Here is a 15,789-nt window from a genome sequence, read left to right on the forward strand (position 1 = left end):
TCTCTCTCTCTCTCTCTCTCTCTCTATATATATATATATATATAACCTAGTTAGTAATAGACTGTATGTAATCATAGTATATGTATATATAACTTAGTTAGTAATGGATCGTATATAATCATAGTATATTACATAAATGACTTATATATATAAATTGTTTCTAGTTATACAAAAAGAAATAGCTCATAAATATAAAATTATTCAAAATCTCTTTTCCTTTAATTTTATATATAAAGGTCGTTGATGCCCATTTTTTGACAAAAGGGCCCAATGGTAGAAGAAGCCCAACAATATGAAAAAGGTGGAGAAAGAAAACAGTAAAATAAAGGCTATTGGGCTAGAATGGCAGAAATAATGGTCCACAAGCCCACAAAATAATAAGTGGCCTCAAAGAAAGCAAATGGGCCGAGGAAGTCCTAAAGAATGAAGTAGTAAACCCATGGGAATCATAAGCAATGGAAAGAAAGCAAAAAAGGGCTGGAGGAGCCCAAAGAAAGGAATTAGTAAATGGGATTGGTTCAAAGACCAATAAACCTAAAGGCAAAGGATGTGGTAATTGGATCAGGGAAGCTTAAACTATTTAGCAAAAGCCCATAGGAATGAAGAGGTAAGAAAGAATGAAATTGGCCAAGGATGCCCAAAGAATGAAACGGGCCAAGGATGCCCAAAGAATAAAATGGGGCAAGGAAACCTGAGGTGTTGAACGGACTAGCCCAACAGGAATGCTAGGCAGTAAAGACTAAAAGAAAGAATAATATGAGAAATTGGCATGGTAGGCACTTCAGCCCACAAGCCCAGAAGTAATAACAAGACGAAAAAATGGGTGAATGATATTATAGTAGGAACAATACAGTGGTGTGGTAGGAACACCAGCCAACCCACGGACAAAGGATAAAAAGGGGGCATGGGCCGAACTAAGAAAAGAAAGCCCACACCCAAGCAATGCCCAATCCAAATGGGATGCAGAGAATGAAGACCCAAAAACTTATTCATGCCACAAAAGTTAAACAAACACCAGAGTGTGCAACAGAATCAGACAAACTTGGAGGGAATAGCAAACGCGTGAGAGCCAGAAAAGTAATGGACTCATATGGAAGTGGAGCATGTACACAAGGCTCAGCCACCATCTACTTGTACCCAGCCAATACAGGAGAGGTGGATCATGGGTTAGAGGTAAGAGAGGGTGTGGCCTAGTAATGGGGAGAAGGGGGAGCCTATTTTGGGGTTCCCACTCAAGCTCTTTTGAAGTCCTGCTGGGATGACATCTCATTCAAAAGAGGTAAAAATGAGCTGGAATCACTAGGTACATGCTATAGAGGTTGTTAAGGGAGAAGTTTAGCCCTTATTCAGATAAGAGTATCAATGGGAAGTAAAAAAACAAAACAAAACAAAACCACTTTTGTCTGGGAATGAGGCGTGGCATAACTAACACAGTGTAGTGGTGGTGGTTGAGCAGCCGACAGACCAGTGAGCAATCTTGGAAGGATGCCCACAATAGGCCAAAAGCGGTTAAGGGGTAAAAAAGACAAATCCTGTCATGGTAGGCAATATAAAAGGTCATAGAGGTGCATAGTAAAGGAAGGAGGAAAAAGAGAGAAGGAAAAGAAAAAAAACAAAGAAAATGAGTAAGAGAAAGAAAGAACACAAAAAACCAAGAGTAATGAAGAAAGATATGAGTGATAAGAGTAAAAGTATGCATCAAAAGGCTACCCACTTCTCTTCTTCTCAATAGCCCACTCTTTAATTAGTCAAGAATTTGAGATTAAGTCATCTAGGTTCATTTTTCAAAGTGAGCAACTTTTTACAATAAGACCCCTCTATGAGGTTATCCATATTGGAGATTGGTTTCCTTTTTGGACTTGAATCTGCTAAAAAGCCAAGCTCATTCCTTTAGCAGATTAATCTTCTTTCTTTTGTCATGGTTGATTAGTGACTAACCTGACATCTTGCCATTAATTTATTTCTGGCATAATCACGTTGTGATTTTTTTTTTTTTTGTCAAACTATTCATATATTATTGTTGGCAGCATAAAATATTTTAGTTAAAGTGACTTAGACATCCAGCTGTATTGTGTTTTCTTGTTATAACACTTGTAACAGCTTTTCTAGCTATGAGTACATGAATACGCTCGAGATTCCTTCCAAGACGCATCCACACAAGAAGGGCCCAACTTCCCTAGAAGTTGGCTTAAGGTGTGTCTCAGTTAGGCCAGTCTCGACTCTACTGCCCCATAATCACAAGGCCATGGTACAATAGGAGTAATCCAGCTCAAGATGCTAAAAAGTCCCACCACAAAGGTTTCTTGAAAAAAAAATTATAGATAGCGTTAAATATATGAGTAGGTTTTTTATGGTGTAATTATATTGGACTTCTCATTTTCTTCCTTAAATTAACTTATTTGACACAAAAATTAAAAAACTTAGATTAGATGAGACATGTGGTGTAAAATTAAACTCCAATTAAAATTTAACTTTCACACTGAATTAATTCATTTGATACAAAAATTTAAAAACTTAGATTAAATAGAACACATAGTGCAAAATTAAACTCTAATTGAATTTCAATTTGAAATCTAATTAGATTTTACTCAGTTATATATATATAGTGTACTTAAAAACTTGAATCTTCCACAAACTAGACAAAGGTGGTCAATGGACGGATTTGTTGAAATTTTTACAATCCCTTAGCTACATCGTTGTCGATGTTGCCTAGCTATATCTTCAATTATTTATTGTAACTTGCTACTTTTTTTTTTTCCTCACCCTTTAAAGTCCGCCAGAAAAAAATATTTTTTAAAAATAAAATAAAATAATGTACCTATAACTAGTAACAGCTCCACAAATATTTAATGTTTCTCAACACATTTACAGATGATAATAGTAGTATTCAATCAACAGGAAACGATCTTTCACGAAAACGACAACACTATGAAATCCCATTACAAGATGGGTTCAATCTTACAATTGTAGTAGTTATAATTTGTTATTCATTTCATGCCATCAACAGAAGAAAGTTGCATTGGACACGGATTAAATCAAAATCCCGTTACTAAGATGGGTTCAATCATTACAGCTGTTACAATTTGTTATTCATTTCATGCTATTAACAGAAGGAAGTTATACATTGGGCACGGATTAAACCAAAATGTGGTAACAAGAAGCATTAGAACAAAACATCCGTCATGTGGTTAAAACAATTTTAGCAAACTTTGAGGAAACAAATGTTCACCCTTGTTGCTAAATGGTGCAACAAACTAAACCGCAATTCCTAAATCTATACCTCCTAATTTCTACCAATCCAACATGTTTGCTTGAAGGAAGCACCACCAATTAGAAAATCTTCTACTCTAGTCACCTATTACTACTGCTACCCACTAGCACCGGAGACGTCCTAGCCAACAGCAAAGAGGTGCAAACTTGACTGGTTTTTTGTCCCGTTCACTACCAGTTAAAAAACCTAGACTGCCTGCTACTCCCTACAACATTTTCATTTGTAGAATCTGATCCACTTCCCATGGTTTCATCTGAACTCTCACCCGGAAGTAGTTGTATTCGATCAGCATTCTCAATCATCCAATCTGCAAATTCAGGGGATGATGCCCATTCGGCCATAGCTTGCCGAGTTGATTCGCGTGTGAAATCATCCCACTCTTTCTTAGTAAACTTCTTTCGGTTCTGCATCGAGTGAAAAGTGGAATAGTATTCTTGCTGATTCTTTGCTACAGAAGATGGCGATGCAACACCTGTAAGATATAAACATAAGCGATTATAAAGAACAAAAGCATATTTAACCTCAAAATTTTTGCAAAATAAGGTAAGATGGACATTGCACACAGATATGCAACTGTTTCTACAAAGAACTAGATTCTGTCAAAGAGAATATATATATATATATAGTATTTCTCACGCTAGTATATTTAAAAATCTCATATCCGAGATAGAGTAATACCTCTAATGGGAGAGTTAGACCAAGCAGATGGCTTCTTTGGGCTATTCCACATCTTCCCTTGAGGGCTTGACCTGCTAAGGAATTCAGCACGATTGTGCTTTCCTGTTGTCTGCCTCCCCAGCTTCAACCAAGGACTCCCATTCCCAGAATATGACTGATGCCTACGTGAAAACATTCACTGCATATTAAGCAGAGATCTTCAAGAATAAATAACAAAACTTTTAAAGATAGATAAACAAGCCTTCACTAGTACCTATGTCTTAATTCTAATTCCATCGTAAAGGAACCCACTTTTCTACCATTCTCAATGATCTCCTACTATATATATGATGTTGTGCCTTCCAATGCTATAAAAATATATATGACTATAAGTTTATTTGGAGAGACTCTGACGTGGTGTTCATGACCACTCATTGATCTAATCAAAACAATTATTGGACCATCCAAATGTAGGGGGTATAATGGGTTAGGTGGGAATGCTTACTCAACCAAACCCCAATAGGATGGTTTGAAATTGTTTAAATGGATTTGGAATGGATTTAGGCTAAAGTTTTAAAACCCAATAGGATTTTGCAATGGATTTGGGATTGGGCCTCTATACTCAAAACTGACCCAATTGTATGAATTAATAAATATCCCTGATGCAGTGGTATCATTAAAATTTATATTAAAAAAGAGTCTATAACCCTTATCCACTATTTTTTCTCTCTATTTCTATCTTATCCCCTAATAGCACCAAAATTCAAGTGATACTAATAAAATAACGTAAACATTTTTTGTGTTTTATAAGACTTAGGCAGTTTTAACTTTTAATATTATAAATTATAATGGTATTTTAACAGGTGGATTTGGATGGGTTTGGGTATTTTAGACATAGGCAGGATAAGTTTGGGAAAGAATTATGAAATTCAAAAGGTTTGGGAAAGGTTTGTTACAAGTGCACATCTTTTGTTTAGATCTCACAAGCTTTATCCATTAAAATTAAGGGGTTAAAGAGGAAGACAATAAACCATTTCTAGTAAGATGCATTCACTACATAAATGCGAAACAAAGTATGAAGTGAAACTTGTATGGAACTTACATTAAACCAGGCCACTTCATAGAAAAGATAACATTGCAGATAGCCCAACAAGAAGCCAAGGCTGCCAGTGCTAAAGGAGTATCAAGAGAGCTCTGAAAGATAATACGAAAGCAGAAAATTAATGAAAAAAAAAATCAACAGTTCTAAAAGAGACCAATCACATCAGAACATTGGCATCTAAACAAATAAAAGTTTAATCTCAACATAAAAGCACTATAAGAATCAATAACAATCCCATCACTAGTGATCCTAAAATATAATCAAGCAAATAAAGTAGATAAAAAAAGCCAAAAAGGCACAAGTGCATGATAAGTATCTGTGTGTGTTTTGGAGTGGAAGTGTAACCATGCTTATTCCTGATGATGTTAAGAAACTTTCTGTAGGAAAAAAGTTTATATCATGTGGGAACAGGTACAAGTGTTAGGTGTAACTGGTATCATAAAGGTTCAAATTCATCTTTTTCTTTTAAAATTTTTTTATCATAAAGAGTCAAATTCATCTAAACCCAAAATCAGATACAACCACAATACATGGCCTAACTATCAGAAGGGTCCAATCATTCAACGACCTAAGGCAAAAATGAACAATTACATGGCATTTCTCATACAGAAATTTCATTAATATTGAATACAAATGCATCATATTTCCACTCATGATTGCTGATTATCTAAAAGTAGAGGTGTTTGTGAATAAAGATTGAAGGTCATGCATGTTCAGGACAGGTACTTGTTATATTTGGAAGACAATGTGTAACATAGGGCAGAGTTTTATCAGAAGGGTCCAAGTATTCTTCAACCTAAGGAAAAATTGAAAAAGTTCCACAGCATGTCTTAAAAAAAAACTAAACACACACGCATCATATATATAAGTATATACATGAAAGAGTTCATAGTGAAGGTAAAATTTACTTTCCACACATTCTTGTTGATTATCTGAGATTCTGAATATAGTTGCGTATACAGATGAAAAGTTATGCATGTCCACCATAGGCGCTGGGCATAATACAAAGAATAGATGTAACATAGGACACAGTTTTATACGGCAACAAGTGGAAACAAGCACCTTCTTTCTCAAAGTCAAGTTTCATGCTGATTTATTGTCTGTCTTTCCATGGTGTTTCATGGATCAGAGAAGCAAAAAATTAATGAAATCTTTCTAAGTTCAGTTCAAGTATCTAGCTAACATGAGATTGTAGTACCTGTAAAATAGAGGTTGTTCCAATGATGCGCATTGCCCATTTAACAAATTGCGCGATCCCAACATCCACACCTCCGTCTTCTGAGATAACAAATTTCCTCACAATCCAGTATCCTAAAGCAGCTCCAGCAAGGACAATTCCAACTAGCACAAATACAGAGACCTGACAGAAGAAACAAGGACCAAATGTTTATGAATTACTTGACAGCTGGAACATCCCTAAAATGGCAACAAGATGTGATAGATATATACCAACAGGCATCATAGAAAAAAGAATCAGAAGCAAATTATTAGTAACTAGTTGCTTCCCTTTTTATTTAATGTAGAAGTAATTAAGGGAAATGGCTTTACATTGAAACAGTACCAAAGTATGTGATTATGTCTCTACTCTTACATACAATGACAAAGTCAAACATATTTTAGGAAAGTGCAAATGGACATGCAGAAACAAAAACAAACAAATAGAGAAAGGCTAATAACATAAGCTAAATGATTCCGTAAGGTAAAAGAAAGTAAGCTCAGGAATTTTTTTTGGGTAAGAAAGTCAGGACATTTATTAAAACCTTAAATTTCTTTTAGCATTTTTACAATTGTACATTATTCAATTTCTCCAAGATCCACAATGAGTAAAGAACAAAGAGGAAAAAGTTTCAAACCCAAAAGTAGCTACTTAATGAAATGACTACTCATTAAGATCTCAAATTAATATTCTTTTAAATTATTAAATTCCATTTAATCAATAACCAAGGTTGAGAAAATAGGGGTGTTTGACAAACCATAGAATTGGGTTAACCATGAATATTAAAACAATAATCAAAACATGGTGCAGACTGAAGACACCAAATTGGACCTATTAATGCTGATTACATTTATTGGGTATGATTAATTGTGATTGATGCCGATTGACACAGATTGACACTATTAGATAGATTTGATTGCAATTTGATGTTCGTTTACATATATGATGTCAAATCATTATGTGTGTGTGTGTGTGTTTTTTTTTTTTTTTTCATGTTGGATATAATATAGAAAGCCTATTCAAAGGCCCTTGAACTCACTATTGTAAACCGTTGGTCATGGATTAAAGAAATTTGGGTTGCAAGTGCTTGATTCTGATTCCAAGTAAGCTCAAATGTTGATTCCTAGGTTCTAGGGGTGACAATTCATGTTCACGTGTCAATGTCAAGTCATGTTGATGTGTCGAGTTCGTGTCGTGTCAACTCACGAGTATTCGATTATGTAGGTTGACACTAACCCGACACATTTATTAAACGGGTTAGGATTCTTTAACCCTAGCATGGCCTATTTATTAAATAAGTCAGTTATGTTGACCCGTTTATCAGCTTTGATAATTTTATCAAAGCGAAACAAAATACAAATTTTAGCATTTACCCGATTGATCTGAACTATGAAAAACAAAACAAATAGATTTTTAATATAAAATTTAGAACTAATGAGTAACTGCAACACAAATAATCATTCAAAACTAAAGCATATCTCAATATTACAAATAATCAATCACAATATGTCAAACAAAATAAACAACAATTAATAAATTTATATACCTAAAGTTTGAAGGGTATATTGGTAAAATAACATTTAGTTAAACGGGTAGTCAAGTTAACCCAAATATAACATGAACCGTTAAGCCTCAACCCATAGTCTGTTCACTTCGTGTTGTGTTGTCATGTTCATAGGTCGTGTCGGATTTTGCCACCCCTACTGGGTTCCTATCTATCTTATCTCATGATTGGTGTTTATTCCAAGCAAATCTAGGTGTTCATTACTAGGTTATTTTTCTGTTTTCATCACTTGGTGCTTATTTCAAGCAAACCCTAGGTGTTGTCATATTTCTTTATTTAATTCTTATTCTGTGTCCCAAAAATGTGTCCCAGACACAAGCCCCCCTCCCTGAGTACATTGTCCTGCACCAATTTTGGAATCAAAGAAAACTTCAATCTGTCACAGCAGTTATCTGAAACCAACAGCCAACACACCCACACCAAATCAATTTCTTCTTTACCCTAGAACCGTCAACCTCCAATTTTGGATCACAATCACAAACTGCATCAATTACAACAATCAAACTACCCATACTCACCATCATTGAGTTCCTCTTTACTGAAGAAGGGGAAAAAAAGAAAGAAAAAAACACCATTTGAAGAGAAAGGCCAGCGCAGAACCAATTACTTTCCCTTTGAAAAGTCAAGACCACATTGTTGTGACAAGTTACGCCACCCGCAAAACAAGTAAATGATCACTCAAAACACCCCAAGAGTAAATATACAATACTCCAGGAGTACAATAATGTAATATTCCCACCTCTCACACAATAATGGGTCCCACTAGTTAAATTCCTATTGAGACCTGCTATTAACGTGAGAGGGAGTATGATCTTATTGTACTCTCCGAATATTGTATAATTTTTCCCATTAAATGGCCCAAAACACCCCATTTCTAACAATTTTCAATTTTTTTAGCAAATTTTACATGCATCCAAAAATCAAATCTACCTCCTCCAATTTCATCAAACCCATATCCATCAATTCAATTTTTTTCTAAAAGTAAGAACAGATTTTATTTAAAAGGACTACCAAACTACCATAGTGTGTTTATATTACCTTTTTGTAGAAAATGGCAGTTGCTTAATTGCTGAAAATTGGCAAAAGTACAGTTGTACCTTAAAAAAAGTGAGGCTATAAAAAGTTGTTCTACATAAGCAAATAAACTTAAAAAACTAATCCAAATTCATCTAATCAACTCCATCTTAAACCTCAACCCAAAGTTTGATACCCTCATTCTGACCCCACCATAAACACCTCACCTACACCACACAAGCTTATCTCTTCCACAATCACTAAAACACCACAAGCCAACCTCCACCCACCATTCTCATCCAAGCTTCAATTGCCACTTATAATTAAACAAGCACGGATACAGACAAGGGAATGGGTACAACTCAGCAACATGAGCAATTTTTGAAAAATTATAACATGAAACAGCCAGTACGATACCAGTATCACACAGATACAACATGGGTACGGCACTCTAAATAAAGTGTCTGTGCTTCCTAGCTTATAATACCATAATACTCCTTAAACCAGCCTTTACCATCTAAAACACATCAACCCACTCCACCAAATCAAGGTTAGAGATATAATTCTGCGTATGCCAACCACTAAAAACTACACCACCAAGATCCTGTGGAAAGGTTCTAGACATAATTTCTAAAATTCCTTTAGAATCTTTTTTATTTTTATTTTTAAAAGTTCAATCTTTCTTTAAGAATCATGCTTGAGATTGGTTTGCCATTAAAGTTAATATAAACGCAAGATTTGTTCTTGGATATTAATAAAATTTTGGATATTGACAAAAGACTAGAACATGGTGTTCCAAGTTAAAGAAATCATATACAATATAATAAAGTTGGGCCTAGAAGCCATAGTTATCCCAAGTGGCTATCTTCATTTTGTTGATGATACAATTTTTTTTTGCGATGCTTCTAGGGAGCAATTGCTTTCGATTAGGTTGGCTTTGACTTGTTTTCAAGCTTTTACCAGTTTGAAGGTGAAGGTGAATGTGGGGAAAAGTGAAATTGTTCCAATTGGGGAGGTGAGTAACATTCAAACTTTGGCTAACATTCTTCAATGCGGGGTGGGCAGTTTGCCTATGACTTATTTGGGAATGCCATTGGATACTTCGTATAAGATAGCCTCTAACCGGAACCCTATTCTAGAGAGGATGGAAAAGAAGCTTTCGGGCTGGAAGCATCTTTATTTGTCAAAGGGTGGCAGGCTCACTTTGTTAAAAGCACCGTTTCAAACCTTCCGACTTATTATCTTTCCCTTTTTACTGTTCCTAAAGTCGAGGCTATTAGATTAGAACGTATTTAGAGGAATTTTTTGTGGAGTACCTTAGAGGAGTGTTTAAAATACCCCTTGGTGGCTTGGGAAAAGGTCTACTTACCACGTGAGTTGGGTGGTTTGGGAATTCAGAAATTGGGGTCTTTTAATTAGGTTTTATTAGAGAAATGACTTTGGAGGTATGGCCATGAAACTACTTATCTTTGGTGGAAGGTTATTGCCATGAAATGTGGGGAGGGAAAGGGGGGGTGGAGCACTAGAGTTTGTAGAAGGGCTCATGGGTGTGGCTTATGGCAAAACCTTAGTGAAGGGTGGGAGAGCTTTTCTAAGCACTTGTCTTTTGTGGGGGAATGGTTCTCGTATTCTTATTTGGCATGATACGTGGATTGGGGATAATTCTCTTAAAACTCTTTATCCTCAATTATTTGTGTGTTTAGTCAATAAGAAAGCTTGTATCTTTGATGTGTTAAGTCCTCCAGTAAGTGGAAATGATAGTGGAACTTAAGATTTTATAGGGAATTCAATGACTGGAAGTTAGCAGCTTCTTTCTCCTTTCTTCGCTTCATCCAATCTCAGATTCCTAGGGGTGGTGGTTGTAACAGTCTTGTTGGCACCTCAATGGAAGTGGGGAAGTTTGACATTCAATCTTTTTATCGAAAGATTCGAGATGTTACTCATTCCATTTTCCCTATGAAGGGCATTTGGAAAGTAAAGGTTCCTAAAAGGGTGACATTTTTTATGTGAATAGTAGCTTATGGCCAGATTCTAACTTTAGATAGTCTTATGCTTCATGGTCACCCTTTGGAAAATCGTTGTTGTATGTGTTGTTGTAATGAAGAATATGTGGCTAACTTGCTGATTTTCTGTCCAGTAGCTCATTCTATGTGGATGTATATGCTTCAGTTGTTTGGAATTGATTGGGTCATGCCAAGTTTAGTTGCAGACTTAATTCTGATATTTGGAAGTTGGTTCCAGGCTGAGAAATCTCTGGCTCAATTGTTAGAACTGTTAGATTTGTGCCAACGAACTCTCTTTGATTGGTCTTGATGTTGGGGTCTCTCGGATTCTGTTCTTATGGAATTTTTTTTTTTTTTTGTCTTTTAGAATAGTTTAATGACTATTTGTTTCTTTTTTTTTATTGCCCTTTGTTCACTCTCGTGAATTCTGTGCATCTTTCCTTCTATTCCTTTTTAATAATATTTTCTTTCTTACCTATCAAAAAAGAATATATACATACATACATATATATATATATATATATTATATGTCATAAAATTAAGAAGCATTTGTCATGGGCCCACTAATTATTAATATAGTTTCAATTTATATATATATTTTAACTATTATTATACTATTAATAATAATAATGAAGATTGCATGTGGAGAAAAATTGGTGAGTTATAAAGCCAACAATGGGAGTTGAAGAGGTTGGCAGTGATGAGTGAGACGAGGGGGTGGAGGATGGTGGTGAGGGTGGTTAATTAGTGAAGGAGCAAGTGAGGCGTGGGTCTTGGTTGAGGATGCCAAGGGAGCTTAGCTTGAGGGCTTCAGAGTCCATTTGGTTGGAGGAGTGGAAAAGTGAAAGGATAGAAAAGTGAGAGGATATGATAGAAAAGATTTATTTTTCCCTCATTTGTGCTAGGTTGAAATATGGAAAAATGGAGAGATAAAAAACTTATTTATTCGGTTGAGAAGAAAAATGAGAGGATAGAAAATAAAGTTGGTATAAATTGACAATTATGTTGTCATTAAATAAAACAAAAAAGTACACATTTTTTTAGTAAAAATATTATGTATGTGCAAGTGGACGAAGAAAAAAAAACTGGTAAACAAAGCAATTGGATGAAGAAGAAGAGGAAAAAAGAAGAAGAAGAAGAAGCAACTAGCGTAGAAAAAGCTATGTGCAAGTGCACATGGGTATTTTCGTCCATTTTGGGGCTTCAAATTTCTCCCCATTTTGGGGAGAAAACCTTTTGGTGGGCCCGGAGAGAAAACACCCGAGCCCCATTACATTTTTTTCCACTCCCCCTCCCAACCAAACACCCACTAAAACTTCTCTCCACTTTTCTCTCCTAAATTTTTTATCCTTCTTAAAATCCCTCCAAACAATCATATATACCCTTAGGGAGGAGATGGCCATGGTTATATGGTCCAAAGGATGGCTTCATGGTACTGGTGGGCCTAGGGCTAGGACTGAAGTAGGTGACATGGAGGGCAGTAAGTGGGTTGATTTTGATGTTTCTTTAAATTATGGAATGATGAAGTCAGTGGAGATCAATTTAATTTTCAGGTGCTTGCAAAATTTGGAAAAACTAAATAATTTTCAAAATCGGTCATTTTGGGCCACAATAGTGCACAATAAACGGAGGTTCATGGAAGGGCCATTTTTCTGGTAACCCTAGATAGACCAAATTGCAACTTGAGGGACCAAATATACAGTGCACCTATTATTGGAAACTAATATGTATTTTAGTCTATATATGAACATCAATTACATTCACTATGGCCAAATAGATTTCTTTCAAATAATCAATAACTGAATATCTTGGTCAGCTTAATCATTTCACATACCATGTGATCACCTATGTAAACAAAAGGGAGGGGAAAATAGATTCAAAATAATGTGTAATAACATATCAAAGTAACTAACAATAACAAAACAATATTAATAATGTCAACATATCTGTAATCCTAGTTGAAATAAACTGAACACTGAATGCAAGAACTTACTGGATTGTACATCTCTTCACCGAGTCCAAAATTGATAAGAATTGAATTTACCATCACTGAAAAGTGATGTATAAGAAAAGATCCAGCCCCAAGCTGTGAAAGGGTTGGTTAGTAAGGTCAACATGCCGTCAACATTAAATGCAGCTTGGTGAATTGCTTTCAAGCAAAGTGAAGTAGACTTACCACTGATCCATACATAGTAAGATAGAAGAAATTTTTCCTACTAGTTGGCAGCAATTTCATTCCCTACATCATGATTCAAGAAAATTAATAACACAATTGCAAGCTATAAAAGCTAAATAAAAAGAACATGACAATCCAGGAAATTGTTTTTCTTCTTATTTCAATTGATATAGAAAATTTATTTAAAAAGAAAGAACAACAGAGGCCAAAGTTCACAGGATGTACAATTCAATTTTGTAATTTAAATTGAAGTCAATGATGATTGTTCTTGGGCAAGCTGGTTACAGACAGCACTAATTATTCAATTACATTCCAAGGGGTGCATACGAAAACATAATGATGAGATGCCTAAAGTCCAGGTCACATCAATTAGTCATGGACAATCCATATTTTATCAATACAGCAAACCTGTAACCCCGCAAATGTCAACAGGCCATGAAACATCCCAAGCTTGAAGCAATGTTGCCCATACAGCTCAAATTTGATTAAGTTAAATTTTCCACATTTTTTTTGATAAGGACATCATGTGATAATTGAAACACACTCGCTTTCTGTGGGAATTGGACCCACGATCACGTAAATTGAAAATGTTACGTGATATTTTTTATTCTTTTCATAACCTCACATTGGCTCAAATATATACTAGTTCCTTCCTCCCTTTACTATATATCTAGCTGAAAATATTTGATATTTTTTTAATGTGGCACCTACCTATCCACAACTATGGAATGATAAAGACACAAAATAATGCAGTGGAAAGTTAATTGCAAAATTAATTCCCTTAAGTGAACTGGATGAAATAAATAAGGAAAATTTTCAAGTCACATAATTAAATCAATTCTAGGATCATCTAAATTGTCAAACCATAAATAATTTCTTTTCCTTTTGTGGAGATCAAACATTTAAAAAGTGTATTCCATTTGTAGCTCTCTTAACCTCCTCCCTGTCTAAAACATATGAAGATTTGCCATTAGTGACATTAGTGTGATCTTTTTTACGGTAATGAAAATAAAAAAAAATAACATTGATAACTGTAGCATGAAATCTGACACCATTTGCCCAAAAAAGAAAAGAGGTCATATATTTCCACTGGTAAAGAAAGATGCCAAAGTGATAATTTAATACCTGGAATAGAAGGATGATAATGACAAGGAAAACTCCGATAGCCATGGAACTGCTATAATAAAAAGGAACCCAATTGCTGACAATGGGTGCCAAAAGTAGTAAAACAAACCCAAATGCTAAACACACAAGGCGCCATCTCTGAAAATCTGCATAAACACCACAAAAGTGAAGATAAATATCAAAGTAAACAATTTCAAAACAACAAGAGGCAAAGGGGGGAAGGCATACCTTCTACAATAGTAATAGTGACATGACCCAATATGTCACCAATGAACTTCACATCAATATATCTATCATCATAAGGCGACATGACTGAGCTCCCTAACTCCTTAATAGATTTCCACTCGTCATTTTCACACTGGCATAAGCCAAGTGAATTATTTCTGCAAATGTGTAAGTTGCTAGACAAATTAGTCCAAAACAGAGATTGCATTTAAAATTTTTCCACATTATGCGTGAGGGATAAGAGAGTTTTGACTTACTTGTGAAAACAAACCTGAATTTTGCTATGCAATCTCTCTGGGATTTGTAGAGATGGAGAGAAGGTAATCCGAAAAGTACTGGCATAACTACCAAGTTTCAATCTTGATACACCAGAAACTTGAACGCGTTCACACAATAAAAAATCTTTAGAGCCACGGGAAGCAAAATGCCCCGGAAGAGGGGATGGGGTGACAACTATGGATTGGTTTTTTATTGATAAATCAACACCTGTGAATTCAAAATGAAGAAAGTATTCTTAACAAAACAAATCCGATTTTCGGGGGGAAAAAAAATCACTAAGCACTTGGCAGCTACAACCATTTAAAAGGGTCTGTGATAGAGAACCAACAAAACCAAACTGACCCAATTTGTTGCAATATGAAGGATCAAGCAGCCACCCAATTCAAAATCTTCATTCTATTATTATTATTATTTTTTCACATTCACAATAATTATATCAATATATACATCTAGGATTGATGAAACCCTAAAATATACGAAAATATAAAATAAATAAATAAATAATCTAACCCTAACTGCTTAACAGTCAGTTTGGCCACGAAGAGAGTATATACGAAAGCCATAAATAATAAGCTTATTACTAAACCCGGTGAGGAGGCGAATTTCATTAATCGGGATCCAAAAACCCACAAAAAAGAAGAAAGAAAAGTGATTTATTCGAATTTCGTAGAGTTTGCCAAAAAGTTTTCTGAGGAAGCAAACAGAGAATCTGAAGGAGAGAGAGTGATACCTTCGAGAGTGGCAAACAGAGCGAAGAGAAGAAGAAGACGAAGAAGAGCCGTGGAAGTGGAAGACAAACCCATCGTGTGCTGTGCTCTCTCTCTTTTCTTCTTCTTCTTCTTCTTCTGTGTGAGTAAAAAGAGTATACTTCTAGTACTAGTAAACTAGAAATAGTTGCTTAGAAACGAAGATTAAAAAAGAAAGAAGCAAAGCTTTATTGCTGCTATCAAATGCGCGATCGTTCCTTATATATGTTTGGTCGGACCCCCACCTAGCGTTAGATTAGGGAGGTCCGCCTTTGAATTTTTGTTCCTTCAAAATAACACTAATTTTTAAACAATTTTGTTAGTTAGCATCGTTTTTAAACTATTTAAAAAATTAACATCTCGATTTCTTGAGACTCGAGTTTGCTATAGCAACTTGAGTATCACAAACTC

The 15,789-nt window shown here is 35.2% G+C and overlaps 1 protein-coding gene across 1 annotated transcript; it reads right to left on the bottom strand.

The window, feature by feature from the left end:
- Positions 1-3,030: 3,030 nt before the first annotated feature.
- LOC142611225 (uncharacterized) lies at positions 3,031-15,569 on the bottom strand. The gene is made up of 10 exons (XM_075783276.1): positions 15,363-15,569; positions 14,611-14,839; positions 14,357-14,511; positions 14,129-14,274; positions 13,004-13,066; positions 12,821-12,913; positions 6,229-6,390; positions 5,031-5,122; positions 3,950-4,110; positions 3,031-3,743 (listed from the first exon to the last, which is right to left on the bottom strand). Exons 1-10 carry the CDS (start codon positions 15,433-15,435, stop codon positions 3,442-3,444), a joined length of 1,476 nt encoding a protein of 491 aa, XP_075639391.1. The 5' UTR covers positions 15,436-15,569; the 3' UTR covers positions 3,031-3,441.
- Between the last annotated feature and the right edge of the window lie 220 nt (positions 15,570-15,789).

The sequence above is a fragment of the Castanea sativa genome, chromosome 9, assembly GCF_040712315.1.
Source record: "Castanea sativa cultivar Marrone di Chiusa Pesio chromosome 9, ASM4071231v1".
Taxonomy (NCBI): Eukaryota; Viridiplantae; Streptophyta; class Magnoliopsida; order Fagales; family Fagaceae; genus Castanea; species Castanea sativa.

Excerpts from the sequence above, each read along its gene's own strand:
- LOC142611225 (XM_075783276.1), bottom strand. The coding sequence starts at position 15,435 with ATGGGTTTGTCTTCCACTTCCACGGCTCTTCTTCGTCTTCTTCTTCTC. Across the intron at positions 14,275-14,356 it reads CACTATTACTATTGTAGAAG|ATTTTCAGAGATGGCGCCTT; the intron begins GTATGCCTTCCC and ends GTGTTTATGCAG. Across the intron at positions 6,391-12,820 it reads GTGAAGAGATGTACAATCCA|GTCTCTGTATTTGTGCTAGT; the intron begins GTAAGTTCTTGC and ends TTCTTCTGTCAG.